A 23,848-nucleotide genomic window follows, 5' to 3' on the forward strand; every position below is an offset into this window, starting at 1 on the left:
CCCAGCCCCGACTTCATTCATTATGCAACCGGGCGTTTTGCACCACATTCTCTGGCGAGGCAGACCTGATGGCCTGTCATATCCAGGCACCATATTGAAAATGTGACCAACATCACTGACCCATTATTGAAGAAAGAGGATGGTCCTCCACAAGATGAAGGTAGATCTGCTGAGAATGAAAATGAACCTTCCGGAAAAGCAGACATCACGGGCGAAATTCTCCGAAACTCAGCAGGGTCGGAGAATCGCCTGGGGGCGCATAAAATCCCGCCCCCGCCGTGGCAGAGATTCTCCGCCACCCAGAAAGTGGCGGCGGCAGGAATCTCGCCACTCCAATCGGAGAGGCCCCTGCGGTAATTCTCCGGCCCGTATGGACCGAAGTCCCGCCGCTGGGAGGCCTCTCCTGCCGCCGAGGTTTAAACCACCTCTGGAACGGCGGGCTCAGTGGCGCGAGCAGGCCCCCGGGGTCCGCGGGGGACGGGGGGCGATCGAACCCCGGGGGGTGCCCCCACGGTGGCCTGGCCCGTGATCGGGGCCTCCCGCTCAGACTCTGGGCCAGTGCCCTGGCTGCACTATTTTCTTCCGCGTCCGCCACGGCCTCCGCCATGGCGGAGACGGAAGAGAACCCCACATCACGCAAGCACCGGCAGTGACGTCAGCGGCCAGCTGCCGCTGACGTCACTGCCGGCGCATGCGCGGACCGGCGAAAGCCTTTCAGCCAGCCCGTCTGCCGGGGGCGCCGGTTTTTTGCGCCGGTCTTCTGGTGGCAACCGCTCCGGCGCGGGGCTGGCCCCCACAGGTGGGGAGAATTCCCCACCTTTGGGGAGGCGCGACCCCTGAGTGGTTGGCACCACTCCCCTACTACGGGACACTCCGTCACGCCGGGTAGGGCAGAATGCCACCCATATTCAGGAACACTCTGAGACTGGAAGATGGACCTCCTCCTTGATGCACTATCAATTCCGACGAGATGAGAGTAGAATGTGATGTGACCATCAATTCACAAGACACGTGATTGGAAGTGAACAGTGGTTTTAATAATCTTACAACAGAGCCCGCCTGCGATGAGATGAACTGGCAGCAGGCTCACGACTTCAGAGCTTTATACTTCCGGTTAGTGGGAGGAGCCATGGGCGGAGCCACTGTGTTTGTAGCCCAGTACAAACTTCTCATCTCCCCCTATGGGCAGAGCTGCGCAACGGCTCGTATACAGAGCCCACAAGGACACAATACATATAATAGAACACAGTGTGAATTACTAGGTTTATAATTCACGACATTCACCCCCTGTAAAATATCAAGTCGGGGGGAGGGGGGGTTATGGGTCTACAAATTGAGCCGGTCCGGCGGCCGAGTCGTCCTTTGGGATCGGCGGAGCACCGGGGTTGCAGCCTCTTCGGGTGGCTGGGTGGGGGCGGTAGGCAAGTGTATGATAGTGGACTCGGGGGTGATTCGGTCCGAGCTTCGTACCCGACTGGTTCGACTGGCGACGGGGAACGCTGGAAACCTATAGGTGCGGGGGTGCGGAGCACGGGCAGTAAGCCTGTAGGTGCGGGGGCGCAGGGCGCGGAGGGTTGGGTGGGGTGTAGTGTGAGGGGTACCTCGGCGGTAGTGATGGTGGAGTTGGATCCTGCAGGCGCCAGGTTCCGGAGGGAAACATTGTCCTGACGGCCGTTAGGGTATTCGATGAAAGTGTATTGGGGGTTTGAGTGGAGTAGGAGCACTCTTTCTACGAGTGGATCAGTTTTGTGTGCCCGGATGTGCTTCCGGAGGAGAACCGGGCCTGGTGTCTTCAACCATGCTGGGAGCGAAACCCCCGTCATAGTGTCCCTAGAAAAAACAAATAGCCGTTCGTGCGGGGTCTGGTTGGTGGCTGTGCATAGGAGGGACCTAATAGCATGGAGCGCGTCGGGGAGGACCTCCTGCCAGTGGGAGGTCGGGAGATTCCTGGACCGGAGGGTCAGTAGGACAGTCTTCCAGACCGTTGCGTTCTCCCTCTCCATCTGCCCGTTCCCCCTGGTGTTGTAGCTGGTAGTCCTGCTCGAGGCGATGCCCTTGTCGAGCAGGTACTGACGCAGCTCGTCGCTCATAAAGGACAAACCCCTATCGCTGTGTACGTAGCTGGGGAACCCGAACAGAGTGAAGATACTGTGCAGAGCTCTGATGACTGTGTGGGAGGTCATACCGTGGCACGGATAGCAAAGGGGAAATGGGAGAACTCGTCGCTGACGTTCAGGAAGTACACATTCCGATTGGTCGACGGGAGTGGCCCTTTGAAATCGATGCTCAGGCGTTCAAAGGGCCGGGATGCCTTTACCAGGTGGGCCCTGTCTGGTCTATAGAAGTGCGGTTTGCACTCTGCGCAGATCGGGCAATCGCAGATTAGCTAAAGCTAAAGATTTAAATCGCGCAGGAATTCGTCCAGTGATTCCACGGGGCGCGTAGACTTCGTTGATGGACCTCACGAACATTCGATCGAGCATGGCCAGGGTCTCCGTATACGAGGTAGTAGTGTTAAGTTGAGTAGAGCTACGGTGGCTCACCCTTGCGTGCAGTAGGCTGAGTTTCTGCTCCTCTGTATTTTCTGAAGTGCTTGATTCAGCCAGGTAGGCTTTGAAACATCTGAGCCAGTGTAGAAAGATTTATTTCGCCTCTGCATCCTGCGGGTCGAGTTATAGTTGGTCAGGTTTGAAGGCTGATTCTATAGTACTTTTCTTCAAGTTTCCTAAGATTATTAAATTGATGTGACCATCAATTCACAAGACACGTGATTGGAAGTGAACAGTGAATAGAATAGAATAGAACAGTACAGCACAGAACAGGCCCTTCGGCCCTCGATGTTGTGCCGAGCAATGATCACCCTACTCAAACCCACGTATCCACCCTATACCCGTAATCCAACAACCCCCCCCCCTCTTAACCTTACTTTTTAGGACACTACGGGCAATTTAGCATGGCCAATCCACCTAACCCACACATCTTTGGGACTGTGGGAGGAAACCGGAGCACCCGGAGGAAACCCACGCACACACGGGGAGGAAGTGTAGACTCCGCACAGACAGTGACCCAGCCGGGAATCGAACCTGGGACCCTGGAGCTGGGAAGCATTTATGCTAACCACCATGCTACCGTGCTGCCCCGTGGTTTTAATAATCTTACAACAGAGCCTGCCTGCGACGAGATGAACTGGCAGCAGGCTCACGACTTCAGAGCTTTATACTTCTGGTTAGTGGGAGAAGCCATGGGCGGAGCCATGGGTGGAGCCAAGGATGGAGCCCAGTACAAACTCCTCATCTCCCCCTATGGGCAGAGCTGCGCAACGGCTCGTATACAGAGCCCACAAAGACACAATACATATAATAGAACACAGTGTAAATTACTAGGTTTATAATTCACCACATTATGTAATCGAGGCTTTATTACACAGAGATGTGTGGCCTCCTACAGCAGCTAACGAAATGACTGCTGTACGGGGTGCACACATATTTATACTCCGCCTACTGGGCGGAGCCAGTAGGCAGGGATCTACCCCCGTACCTGTAGTACAGGGGCCTTACCGTAAAACCCATATATATACAGTATATACATCAGTGGTGACTACCACACTCCTGGATATCAAATCTGGACAATCTACCTGTCGATCCAGCAGCCTCCATCATGAACCGCAAAGGGAGCACTAGGCATTGTTCAGTTGAGTCCTGATATCTGCACTCCACTTTGTTCCAAGCATGTTTTGCACTGGCATGTTTTCCCACTAGCATCTCAAAGAATGCTGTGATTTCCACCGGCCTCCAGCGGATTTCCCAATTTGCCATGGCGGACACCAGCAGAAGATGCCATGGCAAATTCACGCTGGCGTAAAACTGATTTTTGGGCCTCCTGCTCTCCCTACCCCAGCCCACCTTTGAAGCCAACAGCAGAGACTTGGGAGAATTCCTCCCATAGTGATATCGACCACCAACAAGCATGCTCTGAGCATTAGATATCCTGTACTGTAGTTGACCTCACTCATATCAGTTTTGGATGATAATAGTTCATAAGATATAGGAGCAGAATTAGGCCATTTGGCTCATTGAGTCTGCTCTGCCCTTCAATGATGGCTGATCTCATTCTGGCCTAACTCCACTGTCCTGTCCATTCTCCATATACCTTCAACCTATTACCAATTAAAAATCAGTCTAACTCCTCCTTAAATTTTCTCACTGTCCCTGCATCCACTGCACTCTGGGGTAGCGAATTCCAGATTCATAACCCTTTGTGAGAAGTAGATTTTCCTGAACTCTGTTTTAAATTTGCTACCTCTTATCCAATGACGATGACCTCTCATTCTAGAATGTCTCACTAGAGGAAGCATTTGCTCCACATCTACTTTATTCAGACCTTTTACCATTTTGTATACCTCAATTTGATCTCCTCTCATTCTTCTAAACTCTAGAGATTATAGGCCTAAACTGTTCAATCTCTCTTCATACGACAAACCCCTAATCTCTGGAATCAATCTAGTGAACCACCTCTGAACTGCCTCCAATGCCGCTGCATCTTTCCTCAAATAAGGGGACCAAAACTGAGTACAGTATTCCAGGTGTGGTCTCATGTATAGTTACAACGCTTCCTTAGCTTTATATACTATTCCTTTGGCTATAAATGCCAACGTTCCTCTCACTTTCTTTATTAGCTGCTGTACCTGCATGCTAGTTTTATGTGACTCATGAACAAGGATCCCCAGATCTTTCTGTAAAGGTGCACCCCGAAGTCTCTCCCCATTTAGATAATAAGTTGCCTTCCCATTTTTCCAACCAAAATGGATAACCTCACACTTGTCCATGTTAAACTCCATCTGTCAAATTGTGGCCCACTCTCTTAACCTATCTATATCCATTTGTAAGGTTCTTATTTCCTCATTGCAACTTAATGTCCCACCTATTTTTGTGTTGTCTGCAAATTTGACTATATAACCTTCTATCCCTGTATCCAAGTCGTTGATATAGATTGTAAATAGTTGGAGTGGAGAGAGGATCAGAGTTAACCTTTCAACTCCAATATGACTTCTTCAGAACTGGAACTTAGCAGGGAGAAATATGCTTTAGCGAATCAGTTCAATAGAACAGCAACAATTTTACTTTAAGTCACATAGTACAATTTTGCACTACATTGAATTGTCTTAAATATTCAAATGGTGAATATTTCCACCAATTTTAAATTCTCATGGAAGCTGACAAGGCTGATATTTTGAAATCAAACCACCTTGAGAGCAACATCTTCATGGAACAGAAACAATTATTTGGTCTGGTGTCATGTCACTGACTCATAGTATTTCTTATTTTTAAAAACATTATCGACAACTAATTATTCCTATTTCCTGAACCTCGAGGAAAGGGGTCGGGATTCTCCGTTGGCTGACGCCAAAATCGTGAAACACGACTAGGCGGAGAAGAGGTTTCAACGCTAAAATCTCAGCGGCCGCCAATTTGGCTCCAAATCATTAAACTTCGTCACCTCAACAGAGGTATCAATGCGGTCCGGAATGCACGTACAGTAAACACCGTTTGCATATCATTAGCGGGCTTGACACAGTATTCTCTGGGGCCTCCACGATTCTCCGCCTCCGATGAGCTGAGTTCCCGACGGCGCGATTTACTTGTGCTTTTAAAAATCATGGAACCGGCGTCGTGGATGCTGAGGGATAGTGTGGGGGGGGGGGGGGATGGAAAGTGTCCAACATTGAGTTTGCTGACAGATGTGCCGTTGGCCACGGGCTACTGCCGGGGCTGGGAGGAATTGTGGGATATAGCCAGGAGGTGGGTTGTGGGGTCGCGGTGGACGGACACGAAACACCATTTCTGCAGCTGGAAAGGCAGCCATGCAGCTGCACACGCCCCTGACTGTCCACTCTGAACTTAGGACCATGAGTCATATAGGTGTTCCCCCAGGCCACCCCTTAGGTGCCGTCTGGCCCCAGCTGACCCATCAGCTGTATGGGTGCGCTCCTACACAACCAGTGCCACATTGTTGGCTGGGATGAGGGTTGTGGGGATTGCAATGTGTAATTGTGGCTGCAGCTTGTAAGCCTCCCAAGTGTCCCGGAGAATCCCGCACCATTTTTCTTGGAATCAATTATGTTCCACGTGGCGCCGATGCCAGCCCCTCCACAGTTGCTGAATCGATCCAGGTTCAGCGCCAGTTTTGCTGTTGTGAAAGTCCACGAATTCTGCATCGGCGTCAACACTTCTCAGAAATGGAGAGTCCCGCCCAGATGTTTGGTGTTGCGAAGACTTTTGAAAATATCACATTGTTTGGATGAGTTAAATGGGAAACAATACCTTTCACAAGCCTTGAAATACATCACAGTCAATTATTCAATTACTCATTAAGAAAGTCAGAAAAATTGCCCTTGCTGTTGTGTACATGTATTGATTTTAAAACCCTCAGCATAGAAATATAATTTTTCCTGTGTGTTCATTTGTTCTCTCACTACCTCGTATTTGGGCTTTGTTTTGTTTTTATGGTGTGACATTGAAAAACACACTGCACAAAGGCACTTCTAATTTTTGAAACACTGATCATCTGAAGGAGTTCCCCCTATACTAGTGTATATAGATGTACTTCTTCCTGTCTCCTATTTCTTTGATGCCTGTATCATTAGTGTAAACATGCTATGAGCAGTTTGGTCTTCTGTTTTTATTGCTGCTTCCTTTGTTTTGCTAATTGTCATGTGGACTGGAAATGGCATTTGCTCTCCACTGCCTGCTTTCTGCAATGCCAGAAAAACATTAAATTCTTCCTTGACAGGCTGCAATTCTGTTTTCTTTTCTGCTTTTCCCCAAAATATTATCGCAGACGATCAACATAAGAGTAAGAAATGCAATGCAATACGTACCACATTAAGAAATCCTTGCAGCGAGTTGCTCTCCAAATCTTTTGAGATTTAGCAATTGAAACAAAGTCTCCTACATATAGTTGGGACAAAAGCAGAGCTGTACGGCTCCAGTTTTTCTGTCTGCTGTGGTCTGGTAAGAGATTAGATGATTTGGTGGAGTTGTTATAGTTTACATTTGGATTAAATTATCTTTTTAAGAAAAAAACAAAGCTCCGTTGGGCAGCACGGTAGTACAAGTGGCTAGCACTGTGGCTTCACAGTGCCAGGGTACCAGATTCAATTCCCCGCTGGGTCACTGTCTGTGCGGAGTCTGCACGTTCTCCCCATATATGCGTGGGTTTCCTCCGAGTGCTCCGGTTTCCTCCCACAGTCCAAAGACATGCAGGTTAGATGGATTGGCCATGCTAAGTGGGATTCCTCCAGGTGCTCCGGTTTCCACCCACAGTTCAAAGATGTGCAGGCTAGGTGGATTGGCCATGCTAAATTACCCTTAGCGTCCAAAATTGCCCTCAGTGTTGAGTGTGGTTACTGGGTTATGGGGATAGGGTGGAGGTGTGGGCTTGGGTAGGGTGCTCTTTCCAAGAGCTGGTGCAGACTCGATGGCCCGAATGGCCTCCTTCTGCACTGTAAATTCTATGATCTGTAAATTGCCCTTCGTGTCCAAAAAGGTTAGGGGGGGTTATTGGGTTACGGGGCTAGGGTGGAAGTGAGGGCTTAAGTGGGTCGGTGCAGACTTGATAGGCCGAATGGCCTCCTTCTGCACTGTATGTTCTATGTTCCTATTGGATCCTTTTTATTTCACTCTTTAATTAGTGAAAGATGGCACAGTTGAGGCTGGGTGATGGTTTTTCGGTAGGGTGAGGAAGGTGGGATAACCATCTCAGCTCATTCAATCAGGAATTGGATGTCCAATTACCATCCCTCCAGTGGGAAGGAGGTCAGTTAGTGGTGTAAATGGGGGCTCCAGGCCCAATCATGATCATATACTGGGCATCAAGCAGCAGTGGGGTAATGCCATGAAATGGAAGTCGGTCATGGCGACAAGTTCAAAGGTCCCTTCCTTTCCGAATTCCTGCATCTGCCAATTCCCGTGCCGTCTTTGTTCCGAAATTTTGGGTACTGGTGTTGATGACATCATTTGGCATACCTGACGTCATCATGCCCTTTTTAACATTCGCAGTGAGGGTGGTTGGTGAGGGGGGGGGGTAGCCCATCCTCCATTTGCAGACGTGAAATCCAGTTGGAAACCAGCAACAAATTATTTGTTGCCATTGCTGTTTGAAACTGCTCGGGACATTTTGCTCAATCTGAAGTAAACGTGTATTCCACTTGGAAGCTAATTGTGCAGGATTTAGGGTAACCAACACCGACTGATCATTGCACATTCTGCATTTTTGAACAGAGACTGAAAGAACTAAAACAAAGAGAATTTGCTCGAAATGTAGCTTCAAGATCAAGAAAAGATGAAAAGAAACAGGAAAAGGCACTTAAACGTCTCCATCAGCTCGCAGAGCTACGGAAACAGTCAGAATGGTTAGTAGACATCACTGTTTGAAATATAAATGTTTGCTTCGATAGTCAAACTCAATTTACACTCTTAATTAGTAGAGATACATATTTGTCAAATTTTAAAGCCATGGTACTATGAAATAAGTAAAGACCATTTATTAATTTTAGTTACTGTGCAGTAAAAATAATATTGCAATATTTTTTTATCATTATGCTTTTATGTTACAACCCAGTTCTTGGGACAGTAAGTAAACTTAATACCACTTTTAGATTTACAACTCTCACACACCACTGGCCTGCCTATAAACTGGCCACACAGTGAGAATCTGCCATTATGCTGATGCTCTTGCGCAGAGTCATGAGGTCAATGTTGCCACTGCTTGGTCGACAGCCAGTAAATGTGTCTCACCAGCAAGGGCATGGCATCGTTATGGAGAGAAGAGACATATGTGAAGACAAGATGTCATTCCAACGGGGTAATAGCATCATGACATTTCCAATAGTGAATGTTTCCTGATACCACGGAAACTTGCAGCAGCCAGAAAGATCTAGAAGAAAAGATGGGTCTTGCCCATCAAAGGCTAGGAATCCTACAGTGAATAACTCACCTTCTGACCTCCCAAAGCCTGCCACTATCTACAAGGCACAAGTCAGGAGTGTAATGGAATACTCTCCACTTGCCTGGATGAGTGTTTCTCCAACAACACTCAAGAAGTTCAACACCATCCAGGATAAAACAACCCGCTTGGTTGCTCCCCCTTCCACAAACATTCAAACCCTCCACCACTGACGAACAGTGGCAGTCGTGTGTACCATCTACAAGATGCACTGCAGTAACTCGCCAAGGTTCATTAGACAACACCTTCCAAACTCACAACCACTACCATCTAGAAGGACAAGAGCATCAGATACCTGTAACCCCACCACCTGGATGTTTCCCTTCAAGTCACTCACCTCCCTGACTTGAGAATGTATTGCCGTTCCTTCACTGTCGCTGGGACAACATCCTGGAACTCCCTCCCGATCAGCACAGTGGGTGCTACACCTCAGGGACTGCAGCAGTTCAAGAAGGCAGCTTGCCACGACTGTCTGAAGAGCAACTCAGGATGGGCACTAAATTCTGGCCTAACCAACGACGCCCACATCCCGTAAATTAATTTTCTTTTGAAACTGGCCACTATAGTTTTTAAATAACTGCCATGCTGAAGTTAATGTAATTAGCAATTGTAGAAGACCCACACTGGAGCAGACAATGGCTGCAGACTAACAGAAAATACACTTAAGAGCACTTTCTGGTGATGCCGTTGGTTCCTTTCTGAGGACATCCTTTATTCTGTGCAATGACCAAAGAGCAAATGCATGTTGTAAAATTAAAGCATTTGTTTAAAATGCATTGCATGGGGTTACAACACAGATCATTATATTGGTGAGTTTAGTTCTTGCTACTAGTCCTAGTATTATGGTACATTTTCAGAGTATTGCACATTATTATTCTCATAATTTTGTTGGAATGAAATTTAAATAATGCACTTTTTAAAAATTGTAAAACCAAGGTAAAGAGTCAAGTAAATAGTGCACGAATTTAGAGATGGTGCTCAATACATGTTTCACCAAAGGATTCAAGAGTTTGAGATGCCTGAAATAGGCAAAGGCTCGATGTTATATTTTTGTTGTTTGCTGCAAAGAGAAAATAATTCAAGGTGCCAAGCTTTTAAGTCTGCACAAAATACACAATACAGGGTTTATTAAGAAATGTTGCTTCTACAGGGTAATATCATGGGCTCCCCAAAAGACCACAAAACGCTCCACTGATGTCACTACAGATTACGTGATGTTTCACCAGCCGAAGTGTTACTTGAATACATAACAACTCTCCCTCTTTACTTCTTTAGTGCCAGTGACTTTTTCTAGTGAACATTTTAAAGAGCAAACGCAGCTAAATATTTACTACATTACACTATCACATTATCTCCACATTTCTAAATTAATAAGATAGAGTCTTTGAAGGACGTCTGTCTCGTTTAGGTAATATTTGACATTCAGGAATTTGGCCCAACGAGATTACAGAAGTGTCTTCTTGTTAACTTGTTGGTGGTACTTCTTGAGAAACTATCTTGGTATCTCTTTCTATTGGTACTGAAGATTCTGCAGTAACAAATTTGGGAATTTCCTCAGTGGTAGATTTCAGTTCTGCCATATCACTGTCCATACGTTCCGACGTGAATACATTTGGTGAAGATTCCGTACATTCACTTCACAAAGCTAGTAATTGTTCAGCATGACGTCACCAAGCTCTTCCATCATCTGTCTGGATATTGTGAGATCTGAAATGAAATGAAAATTACTTATTATCACAAGTAGGCTTCAAATGAAGTTACTGTGAAAAGTCCCTAGTCGCCACATTCCGGCGCCTGTTCGGGGAGGCTGGCATGGGAATTGAACCAGCGCTGCTGGCCTGCCTTGGTCAGCTATTTAGCCCTGTGCTAAACCAGCCCCAGATATCAGACACGTCTTTGCAAGGATGATGGCTGGTGTCCATTTGTCACTCGCTCCTAGCTAATACTCATTTCCACGGGTTTTTGAGTTTTGCTCTCTCCTAGCAATTTGTGCTTGTTGTTGGCATCTGACAATTTCTGAAGTATCTGGTGGTATTCAGAGGTCAAATTGTGTTCTCAATTTCCTCATGAAGAGTAGTATCGCTGGTGAGCTTTGTGTTGTTACACATGCAGAATTTATGTGTGAAATTAGAACGTTTTTTAAAACAATAATTTTTATTGGAATTTTTTACAGAAAATATAACAATAAACAATGAAATGCAACAAAATAACCCCATAATAACTGTAACACCCTCCCAGACCGTATCAACGCATGTATCACATCCCCCCACCCCCCCAACCCCAATGAACAACAAGGGAACTTAAAAATAAATTAAAATTAAATAAACAAACATAGTCGTCGTCTCCCCCCACCCCGCTTTTCCCTCCCCCTCCCCCCCGGGTTGCTGCTGCTACTGTCCCCGTACCCTATCGTTGAGCCAGAAAGTCGAGGAAAGGCTGCCACCGCCTAAAGAACCCTTGTACCGATCCTCTCAGGGCGAATTTGACCCTCTCTAGCTTGATAAAACCCGCCATGTCGTTGATCCACGTCTCCACGCTTGGGGGCCTCGCATCCTTCCATTGTAGCATGATCCTTTGCCGAGCTACTAGGGACGCAAAGGCCAGCACACCGGCCTATTTCGCCTCCTGCACTCCCGGCTCCACCCCAACCCCAAAAATCGCGAGTCCCCATCCTGGCTTGACCCTGGATCCCACTACCCTCGACACCGTCCTCGACAGGGTTTCAGCATTGGTATACAACCCTCCAAAACCAGGTGCCATGGGCTACATGGCCGGCCCGGTTGACAGCACGCGCCCCACCCCTGCCCCGTCGGTGCCCTGAGACCTATTGGTGTCCCCTATACCAGGGTCACCGTCTGGTGGCAGTGCCTGCACCGGGGGGCTCCCATATGTGCCTCCCTGGACCTACCCGCTGGTGGGTGCGGCCAGTTTGGTGGGGGGGCGGGGAGGGAGGTGGGGAGGTGGGGGGGGGGGGCGTTGTAGGGGTGTCTGACACACGTTAGGACGGCCGGGCTGCCTTCGCCGCGAAGTGAACAGGTTGGGTGGACAGCAGTGTGTCCACCGTCATGGGGTCTGGCCGTTGGATCCACCCTGCCATGGTGGGCCGTGGCCGCCTGCAGCCTTTGTCGCACCCACCGCTCCTTCCCCATCCCAAACCCCACCCACACACCCGGATGTGTGCCCCACCCCAACACCCCCGGATGTGTGGCCCTCCCCTTCCCGCCCACCCCACCCCCAGCAACTTCCCCCACACCGCCCGCAGACACGGCCCTGCCGCTCCCCCTCCCGGGTTCCCCACCCCCAATGCCGTCAACCCCCCCCCCCCCCCCCCGGGGCCTGCTCCACGCCATCACCCACCTCCTCCCGCAGTGTTAGCCAGCACAACTGGCTAACGCTGATTTATACAATGTTAGAACGGCGCTAACATGACTTCCGGTCACGCCAACGGGACTTCAGCCCATCCGGCTCGGAGAATCCCTGCTCCACCGGAGAATCGCTGCTGCGACCGTTTTCGGCAATTCTGCGAGCGGCCGGGCGCCACGCATCACAGAATGGCGTCCCAGCGTCGGAGCGGCGTCACACAATTCACGCGGTGCCGCGGCAATTCTCCGACCCAGCGGGAGGTCGGAGAATTCCACCCAATGTCCCTCAATTGGATTAGCATAGTCAAGAGGTATACTCTGGCATGGTTGTGTCGGCTATTCCCACAGATGGAAAGGTTGCAGAGGTAGAGAATCCCACATTGTTGTGCAGGACTGGCATTACCCACCTTTTCCCCAATTTGGTCATTTAACACTGGCCACCAAAAATAACTACGTGCCAATACTTTCATCCTCAGCACACCAGGATGCCCTTCACGTAGCTGATCAAAGATTCTGTTACACAGGCACGGAGGAATCAACATTCGAATCCCCCATAACAGAACTCCACTCTGAACTGTTAACTCAAGCCTTCTTGTGATGTAGGGCTTCAGGTCTGGATTCTTCTGATACACATTTGTTAACATACCTTTTAGGACCATATCCACAACCTTCCCCAACATTGGATCGCTTCCTGTATATCTCTGTACTTGTGATGAAGTCACAGGTACATAGCCACCTAAAAGAGATATTTACAAAACTTTTGTCAGATTCTTGTTCAATTTCTTGATCTTGTTTGCCTTGTACTATCTCGATGAAACATACACATTGGCATGCTGCTCTGATTTACGATACTGGATATCATAACCGTGTGCCGAAAAAAATCAAAGATCATCTTTGTAATCAACTAGCTGCTAAAGAAGGAATGCCCTTATACGGCTTAAAGACCGTAGTTAAAGGTCGATGGTCAGTCGAAAGTGTAAAATGACGTCCATAAAGATAACGGTGGAACCTTATGTCAAAAATGATGTTCTTCATTTTCTAGTTGATCGTAATTCGATTCTACACCAGTTAATGTTCTTGAGGCAAAAGCTATCGGTTGTTCCTCCCCTTATGTGCAAGACATCTGCGCCAACCCAATAGGGTGTTGCATTGAAAGCAGCTTTGGATTGTAGTGGACCAATACCTTTGACTTCTTTAAAACGTCTTTCACACTTTCAGGGGCTGGTTTAGCACACTGGGCTAAATCGCTGGCTTTTAAAGCAGACCAAGGCAGACCAGCAGCACGGTTCAATTTCTGTGCCAGCCTCCCCGAACAGGCGCCGGAATGTGGCGACTAGGGGCTTTTCACAGTAACTTCATTGAAGCCTACTCGTGACAATAAGTGATTTCCATTTAATTCATTTCATTTCACTTTGATAAGCATTTTCACATTTTTTGGTCCAGTGCCATGCTTGTTTGACACAGTATGTAATGGCTTCAGTCTCGTTGCTAAGTTAGGAACGAATTAGCCATAATAATTGAGCAATCCTAAAAATTACCACAATTGCATCACATTTTGTGAATGTTGAGCTTCAGGATCTCAGCCATCTTCTTTGGTTCTTTATGTAAAACATCTCTGTCAATCATATGACCCAGATTGTTGCGAGAAGACTTAAAAAATTCACTTCTCTTTCTTGACTTTAAGATTGTAACTTTGAAATTGTGTCATGGTAGCTTCCAAATGCCTTCTGTGTCCTTCATCATTTGAACCTGTAATAAGAATGTCATCTCGGTAACATTGCACACCAAATAGTCCACTCAGGTCCATGGGTCTCTGAAAAAGAGCAGGTGCCAAAGCTATCACAAATAGAAGTCTCCGATAACGGAAAAGTCCTTTATGTGTCACTGTGGTTACATAGATACAGCGGAGCAGGAGGAGACCTTTTGGCTCTTGGAGCCTGCTCCGCCATTCATCGCAGTCATGGCTGACCATCCAACTCAATAGCCTAATCCTGCTTTCTCCCCATAGCCTTTGATTCCATTCCCCCCAAGTGCTATATCTAGCCGTCTCTTGAATATATTCAATGTTTTAGCATCAACTACTTCCTGTGGTAATGAATTCGACAGCCTCGCCACTCTTTGTGTGAAGAAATGTCTCTGTATATCTGTCTGAAATGGTTTACCCTGAATCCTCAGACTGTGGCCCCTGGTTCTGGACACACCCATCATTGGTAACATCTTCACTGCATTTACCCATAAGTAACGGTTATGACTCTGCAGTCATTATTCATCTGAAGATATGCCTGAGAAAGATCTGTGTTTTGGTCTTCTGAGATTCCAGCGAATAAATATTCAGTAAATATGCACACAATACCAGGATGATTGCGACTTTAAATTCTTTGCAAAGTCTTACTGAACCATCATGCATTAACACAAGAACTATTGGTGTCTCCCAATTACTGGTGGTAATGGGTTTAATGACTCCTGTCTGAACTAACCTTTCTTTCACCTTCCTCCACTTTTGGCCTTATGGTGTATGGCTTGATCTTGAGTTTAGTTTCAACTCAGTCATTGAGCCCAGTGACTCTTCGAACATCTTTGTTTACTTGTTCAGAAGTTGTTGCAGGTCATTCTTTTAATCAACTAGTTGGTTCATGACGGTCCAGTCATGTTTTACTTGTCTCAACCATGATACACTAAACAAGGCTGGGAAGTTTCCCTGGCAACTTGGAGAGTCAACTCCACTTTTTGACTGTTAACTTCCACTGTGATGCATCCTTTTAGTGGTCCAACTTCTTCTGTGTATGTCCTTAGGACAACATCTGATGATTGTAAAGATAGATGTTTTAGCTTCTGACGGTATATTGTCTCAGGTATGAGTGATACTGCAGCATCCATCTGTACTTCCATCTTAACAGTATTTCCATCAAGTTTTTGGTAAAACCAAAAGCATTGCTAATAATTTTGTACTTACAAGGTACGAAGCTTGAATTCTTGAAGCTGACTTGACACCTAGTCCTCAAATGAATTTTTAGTTTTGTCACTAAACTGGTAAACTCGACAAACAGACTTGGCTGTATTTTTCTTGTTACACTTTTTTTGTGCTGATGAAAATTGACATGACCAACATGCCTTGCCAATGTGGTCTGCTTTACCACAAACTTTCATTTATTCTCCTTTCTCCAACATTCTCTCTGTTGAATGTCTCACTTGAGTACATCGATGACAAGGTAGATTTTTTGTGGACTTGCTTTTAGCAGCCTCCATTTTATGATGTTCTGCTCGGACTCCACTCAACAAAGCCTTTTTCGCTGTAAGTTCCATGGAAGTGGTGATTTCCACAACAGGTTTCAGGGTCAATGCACTTTCAGTCATTTTCCTTTGGTTGGCTATATTTCTGATTCCCCAGACCAATCTGTCTCGAAGTGTATCATCAAATTAAATTCACAGTACTTTGCTAATTGAAGTAGTGTTGCTCCAAATTGCAAAATGCTTTCTCTTTGCATTTGAGCATGACAATGGAAGCAGAATCCTTAAGCTATCATCAGCGGATAAGGAGAGAAATGCCCTCCCAAGATTGTCATTAACTCTTTGTCAGTCTTTACTACTGGTTTAGCTGGGTGAACCAGATTTTGTAACAACTATTTATTGCCCCCCCATGTCTGCGTGGGTTTCACCCCCACAACCCAAATATATGCTGGTTAGGTAGATTGGCCATGCTAAATTGCCCTTAATTGGAAAAGAAAAATAATATGGTACTCTAAATTTATTTTTTTTAATTTACGTTTTTTGCCCAACTGAGCCAAGGAAAGTCGCAATCATCAGATTTTCCGTTGTTTGATTTGCTACAAGATGCAATTGGAACTTTTCTTCAAAAGAATTCCATACCTCATTATTCTCACCAAACACATCCATGGTGCCACTTTCTCCCATCATTTTTAATATCCCGTTTCCTTAGACTACGCTTCATCAGCCTTTCTCCCTTCCATTTTGTTTCTTGAAGCAAGCAATCTCCAAGCCCACAAAAAAAACCAATTCTTCCCTTGCCTGGACTATCGATTCATGAGCAGTAGATTGCAGTCGGCAGCCTTCTAGGTTCCATTGCCCGTCTACAGTGCCATGTGCACAGTCTCTGCAACTTCTACCCACGACAAACATGTAAGTATGCCTGAAAGTTTGTTTTTTTTGCTTAAAAGTATGCTCAGGTTTTTTTCTATTCATTCACGGGATGTCAGTGTCCATCCCCAATTGCACTTGAACTGAGTGGTTTGCTAGGCCATTTTAGAAGGCATTTAAGAGTCAACCACATTGTTGTGGATCTGGAGTCACATGTAGGCCAGACCAGGTAAGGGTGACAGATTTCCTTCCCTCAAGGACCTTAGTGAACCAGATGTTTTTTACGACAATTGACAATGGTTATCATTAGACTTTTAATTCTCATGTTCATTGAATTCAAATTTCACAATCTGCCACTGTGGGATTTGAGGCAGGGTCCCCAAAGCATGACCCTGGGTCTCTGGATTATTAGTCCAATGACAATGCCACAACGCTTCACAGTGTCCAGACTTATTTTCAAAACCCTCTTTGCACTAGCGGTGTTCGTGATCGACTTGTTTTACTTGTCAATGGCTTCCCAAGGCCTGAACAGTTTTTTTTTACCTTTGCCTTTTTTTTTTACATGACACAGACTCGTCGATAATTGTTTCCAACCCGAATTCTCGTTGAAGGTTTTCGCTGGCCCAAATCCTCATGACGATTTTTCTCTTCTGTTATATTTTCTTGTTTACCGTGAAGAGAAAAGAAGTGGATATGCCATACTCTAAGTTTGTAAAAACATTAGTGCAGGGGTTTATTAAGCAATGTAGCTTCTACTGGGTAAGATGGTGAACTCCCCAAAAGCCCGCAAACCGCTCCACTGATATCACTACAGATCACATGATTGTTCACCAGCCAATAGTGTTACTTGAAAACAAAACACTCACTAGGAGAATGGATCTGCTGAAAATCGTACTGGGAATTGTGGATTAGATCAGGACTTTCAAGATAAAGGATACATTGAGAATTTCTATGACATTAGGACCAATATAAGGGCAATAGGGTGATAGGTACAACTGAAAGTAATGCATATTTCATTGACTTTAAGCCAATACAGATTGTGCATTTATGTTTATGTGCTCTGCAGTCTCATTTACGTTCATAAAAATGGTTATATGATAAAATAAGACTCTTTCATTACTTGCACAAGATGTCTAAAAACTACCAATTATACAATAGAACAGATTTTCAAAATAGTACAAGTTAAAGTTCCTTTGATATATTGTTCTAAGCTTTGCACAAGCTCTACCTTGCTCATTTAACTATCTAATTGACTGATAGTTAGGTTCTATGAACTTTTTTGTTGTCCCTTTTCAATTGACATTCAAAACATCGGAGTAGTTATGGAGATATTAATTTTTCACCTTTGACTCCTTTCTGCAGACATCAGGAATCCCCTGAAGTGAGCGAAAATTAATGTACCCAATTTGCAGTCATTTTCACTTGGGAGGTGGTTAATCAATGGAATACCCCTCGACAGCAGCTTAATAATGCAACATAAACTTCTGATTGAAGGCGGGTTGTGAATAATAATCGCCCACTGATGCAAGTAATTAGTAAAAGCAACCTTGTTATGCCAAGGTAAAGCTCAGACATTGCGGGAATCCTGTAAATGATATGCTCAGTGTGAAACTAAAAGCAATAACAATTACTGTTTCAGTCTATGAAGGCTACAGCAGATCGGCCTTGTGTTTCTGCCACACTGGAATATTCTTAAGGTGTAGCCGTAATCCTTGCACACCTCTAAAGTACAATAATGCAAAAGAAAATTCACTAACTTCATTTTTTGATGAATTTTATTACACAATGTTTGGACATTGAAGCATATTTAAGTAGAGCAAATTGTCTTCTTAATTATTGGGTCAGTGGAAAATCCCCAAATATTGAAAATCTAAAAAAACTATCGAGATAGTTATCCAAATAAAGGAATCAAATGAAATGAAGCTACATTTTTGCACCTTATTCTCTCATTGTTACAATGTGACTTTTCAGACATTTTGTTTGATTTTACACAGTGCTCCAGGAAGTGGCCCGATGTTCAAACCTACAACAGTGGCCATTGACAGTCACTCAAAGAGAAACCCTGCTGGATCCATTGCCAAAGGCAGAGATAACGGAAGAAAGAGCAATACCAGGGCTTCATTCAAAAAAGAAGAAACACTGAGAAAGAATCTGGAAAATAGCCTGCAATGTTCCCCATGTGGTGATCAGTGTGCTCCTGATAAATCTGCAGCACAGATACAAGGCCAGTTAGGCTTAAAACCCTTTAGTCTGTTCAAAAATAAAAGCAGCGCATGTATCCCCGCCCACAAGGGTAGTGTCTCATTTTCTTTCTCCAAAAAAGCTCCATTGAAGCTAGAGTCGTCTGCTTCAGTTTTCAATGACACCATTGAAGAAAAGCAGCATGGAAATGAACCACAGAATCACAAAGGGAAGGTAGCAGCTGAACCAGAGATGCCCGTGGTACCTGCAGGGATAAATAACACTGCACACACTGAAAATAATGAGGCAGCCAAACAATCTCAGGTGGACAGTGGCATCAGGAGTAATCCCTTTGCAAGAGTTAGAAAGCTGAAAGCACTCATGTTGAAGGAAAATAAGGATGAAGAAGAAAAGGAATATTATTGTTACACTCCTACTCTCTGTAAAACCAAACCAAATTTCCCTTTCTTATTTTTCATGAAATCATCTGAGAAGACAGACGCAGACCAAGTGACAACTCGCAGTGACAACATCAAAGAGTTTCAGACGGGTAGCACTGACTTCAAATGTTCCATGGTCTCAGAAGTTAGGGATGTAAAGCTCGAGGTCACAGATAGTGTGCCACAATTAAATCCACCAGCTTGTCAGCAGGCAACCAAACAAGAGGATGGGAAACCACTGGATCAGGATGTTTGCAAGCCGAAAGGTGAAGAACCATCAATGTTGAATGCAAAACAGAGAGAGCCCGTACAGACAGCTGATGAAAGGTTGGGGAGAATGGAGTCCTCAAGCAAGCCAAAGAAAGTAACTGAGCCTTTTCTTCCCGTGCTAAGTAGAGATGAATCAACTACGCTTCAGTGGCCCTCTGAACTTCTACTCTTCACTCAGACTGAACCATACCTTTCATACAGCTGCAATCCATTGTATTTTGATTTTAAACTGTCAGGAAATAAAAAACGAGCAAATGGCATCCCAGGGCCGGAACCAAGTAAGCAGCAAAGTGCAACGGTTGCTATCGGAGGGGATAATGAGACGGGAGTAAAGAAAGCACAAACCAGAAGTGTACAGAATGAGGAAGATCTGGAGCAGAGAAAACGTGGAGTATCACGCAAATCAAAGAAAAGAAAGAGCCACCAGAAATCTAGCAGGAAGTCGAAGCAGAAATCGGAGGCTGGTCAAGCAGACAATGGGAGCAAAAAAAGGAAAGGAAAAATATATAACCGTAATCTGAAAAAAGAGGGTAAATACGCATGTAAGGAAACAGACCCAGTATCCCAGAATGCAGAAGAAGATTCAAAAGAGGAAAAACATTTCAAGCTAACCCCAAAGCGCAGTGAAGAGCTGGTACAAGTCGATAGCAGCATTATTAAGAAACAATCATTTTTTCCTTTTGATTTAAGCAACAAAAAGCAGAAAGTTTCACCAACTAATTCTTTAAGTAGTTCCAAAGAAATGTGCGAAGGCCAAAAGGTGCACAAGTCAACACATGACAGTCTAAATTTGAACAGTCATGGCACTGATAGTACTGAGGAACGCCACAGAAATTGTCGTAAATCATCCTCGCGTTGCAGCTATCAAGATGATTCGGAAAGTAATAGAAGTGCTTGTCGAAAATCCAGAAGCGATTCATCTTCCCATGGTTCATCATTCAGGTCATCTTCTGATACCTCCAGTGACCGCAGTAGGACTAGTCACAGTAGCAGAAATTATTCTGACAGATCAAGTGACGACAGTCATAGAAGTCGGTCGCGGTATTGTTCAAAAAGACATCACAAGTCACATTATGGTTACAAATGTCATTCCAGACTTAAAAAGAAAAGGCACAGCCGTTCATCAATGTCATCATTATCCTCCGATAATGACCATTACCACAGGAAAGGAAGTGCCAGTCGAAGCAGGAATCGAGGCAGCTCCCAAAGGCAACACACATGTCCAAAAGGCCGAATGCACAGCGGTAGCAGAAACTCCAGCAGCAGCCGAGCTCACAGCAGAAGTAGAAGTAGATATAGGAGCAGGTCAAAGCATTGCTGGAACAGACAAGAAAGTCCCATTCGAGATTACTTAAGCAGTAGTCGTCCCAGTTTGAGAAGGTCATCATCTCAAAATAAGGAAGAATGCAGGCAAGAGCTGCCTAGTGAGAGGCAGGCAAGACACAGCAGTACTAGGTCTTTCTCAAAAGACAGAGCCTATCATGTAAAGCCATCTCTTTGCTACCGTCACTATCATGAGGTAAAAAGAGAAACAGGAGTGTTCCATGGAACAATAAAGAGTGAAGATACAATACAGAATTACACCCCAATGTCACCGAGCTTATTCCAGAAGAATGAGAGCATTGGTAGCTCCATTCTCCCATTGAAGGAAATGATTCAGGATGTAAAAAAGCCCCTGACAACAGAACACCTGTTAGAAACAATGCAACGCAACAAAATTGAAGAGAAAACATTTAGCACAGCTGACCTAACATCAACTTCAAATGCACTGGTAGTAAACCTGAAAGATCATTCAAAAGGCTATTGTAGCCCCAGTCTTCCTCCCTCCATGGATAACATGGCATTGGTGTCTTTAATTGGAAAATTAGCTCCAACAGAAAAGGTAGGTTTAAAAAATGACATTAGCAAAGGGGATAACAGTGACAAAGCAGATGAGCCTGAGCTCTCAAAAGAGAATGGAAATGAAGCCGTGTCTGCAATCAACCAAGAAGAGAGTCTTGTTCTGAAAGAAGTAAATGAAAATAAAACAGACATAGGACAGGGGTCAATGTGCAGTATAACACAAACCGCTGAGGAAGAACAGGCAGGCCTGACCAATTATCATGTACAGCCTGCTGAAGAAAATGTTACTCCAGTCCCTGAAGGTAGATCCAGTGTTGATTGTTCTGTTTGTACTGATGATTCAATGGTGGTCAAAGAGGAGAATTCCCAAAAGACATTTTACAATTCGGGTGATATCAATTCTGTTCCAATGGGAGAGGTTATGTTTGATTATTACAACACTAACTCAGAGAGTGTTGATGAAATGGATCCTCCATTTATGGAGGGCAGTAAATCAATCTCACCCCCTCTGGCTAGCCAACCCATAATCTTCACACCTGAAGAAATGGAAAAATATAGCAAATTACAGTTACAGGCACAGCAGCATATCCAGCAGCAGCTTCTCTCCAAACAAGTCAAGACATTCCCGTCATCGGCTGCATCCGTTACTTTCTCTCCAGTGCCAGCATTTCAACCTATTTCCCTTCCGCAGCCATCTGCTACAGCAGCTGCCGCTGCCGCTGCCGCTGCTTCTTCTGTTACCACCGTTCACCACACTCTCCTCCAGCATCATGCTGCAGCAACCCTCACAGCTGCTCTCCACCCTAATGCCCACCATCAAGCGATGGCCCAGCTTCACCATCTCACCCAGCCATACATTGCACCCTTCACATTTTCTCCGATTACTCAGACCATTTTTCCTGCTCACCCCGCTGCCTTCCTAGCTGGCCACCCCCTGCACTTCATCCCTGCAGCGGCTATCCACCCAGCCCACCTGGCACTTCACCCGCTTCCGCACACCACTCTCTGCCCAACTCTGTTTGCCCCTCACCCAGCCGCAGCCGCCGCTGCTTCAGCTATCCACCTTCACCCTTTGCTCCATCCCCTGTTCCCAGGGCACGATCTGCAACATCGGTCTTCTCCCAACACCTGAAACAACCTGCTGAGAAGAAAAATACAATGAATAAGATGTTAAGAATAACCTTCTATACTTTGGTTCATCATGGCAGCAACATGTATCCACTGGACAGCCAAGAAGATAAACTATAGAAGAACCTGGGGCTGGATTCTCCGAGCCTCCGCACTGAAATCACGTTCGGTGCGGGGGCAGAGAATGGGCGCTTGCACGGAAATTGTGCCTGGCGCCGCTGAAGCGATTCTCCGGTCCCTGGAGAATTTCTCGGGAATGCGCGCGCACGATCTACGCGGCGCGGATAAGGGGCCATTGACAGAGCCCCCCCCCCCCCCCCCCCCCCGATTCTCCACGTGCAACTGGCTGAGTTCCCGACGGCGTGGTTCTAACCACGTATCAGCCATCGGGAACTTTGGGTGGCGACTGTTGACTCAGTCCACGGCTGCCCTGGTGGGGGGTAGGGGCATCAAGTACCTGGGGGGGGGGGGTGCTTTATGGGCGGCCGGGGGGGGGGGCGATCGGGCAGGTTAGATGGTGCGGCGCGGGGCCGCCACCGTGCGCATGCGCGGACTCCCGACCGGAAGTGCGAGGCCCCATATCCACAGCTAGAGCTGCAAGAACCCCTTGCAGATGGGAGAATCTCTCAGGACTTTCTTGAGGAATGTCCAGAGTGAAATGCCAGCGTTTTGACGCTGGCGTGGAGACATAGCCCCATTTTTGGAGAATCCAGCCCAAGGTCTTTCTGAGGTGATGTATTTCATGTAGGTCCCTGTCAGACTTTAGCTTTATTGCAATGAAGTGCTTAGATGATGACGCCCAATGCCCTGTGCACTATCATTGTTTTTCATGTCCTAGATTCCATCTGCCTTAGTATTAACAATAATTAGGTGAAAGTGTCATGGTATTTTTTAGATGGTCTCCTCGAATTTGCCCTTAGGATGGGGCAGTCTGTTGTTAGAACACTGGGGCCCCCGATCTATATTCATGATTTTCACGGTTTCAACTCCAGTGTATAGATTTATACCACACTTTCCATAATAATTGTTTTCCAGATATCTTCTTTCTTAGTTAACTTGAATGTATGACATTTGTATTTTATGCTGTTAATTGCTCTCTAGATTTTTGGTTGACTTGAGAAACGTAATCTTTAAAGCATTTGTATTTTGTGTAAAAATAAAGCAGAGTATGGTGTAAGTGGATAGAATTGCACTGAAGACTGTTCATCCAGTGCTGCTTTGTTAGGTTTATTTTCCATATAAAATGGAATTATAGAACTGTATAATGCAATAATATTTTTCCATAATAAATTTGGTTCTATCAACTAATGATATTGTATATAATGTAGTTCCTAATGTAAATAAAGTCAATGCAGTAAAGCGTTACTATAGAAGTAAAAAATCTGTACTATATTCTCTCAAGCAGGAATATTACCTTTTTATTTACTGTATTGTATATTTGTCTTGAAATTTGTTAGGGTTTACATACAAGTGTCTGTATGATACTCTGTGCTGAAAAATAATGATTGTTATATGGCAGGAGTCAGA

The 23,848-nt window shown here is 45.6% G+C and overlaps 1 protein-coding gene across 2 annotated transcripts in view; it reads left to right on the top strand.

Moving 5' to 3' along the window:
* Nucleotides 1-22,768, top strand: part of LOC119966384 (G patch domain-containing protein 8) — a 697,605-nt gene extending 674,837 nt beyond the window's left edge. For both annotated transcript variants that reach the window (XM_038797945.1, XM_038797947.1), the window contains exons 3-4: nt 8,280-8,410; nt 18,455-22,768. In XM_038797945.1, coding sequence (XP_038653873.1) covers nt 8,280-8,410; nt 18,455-22,325 — 4,002 coding nt within the window. In that variant the 3' untranslated portion in view covers nt 22,326-22,768. The remainder of the gene's footprint in view (nt 1-8,279; nt 8,411-18,454) is intronic.
* Nucleotides 22,769-23,848: the final 1,080 nt, after the last annotated feature.

Source organism: Scyliorhinus canicula, chromosome 5 (genome assembly GCF_902713615.1).
Source record: "Scyliorhinus canicula chromosome 5, sScyCan1.1, whole genome shotgun sequence".
In the NCBI taxonomy this organism is placed as follows: Eukaryota; Metazoa; Chordata; class Chondrichthyes; order Carcharhiniformes; family Scyliorhinidae; genus Scyliorhinus; species Scyliorhinus canicula.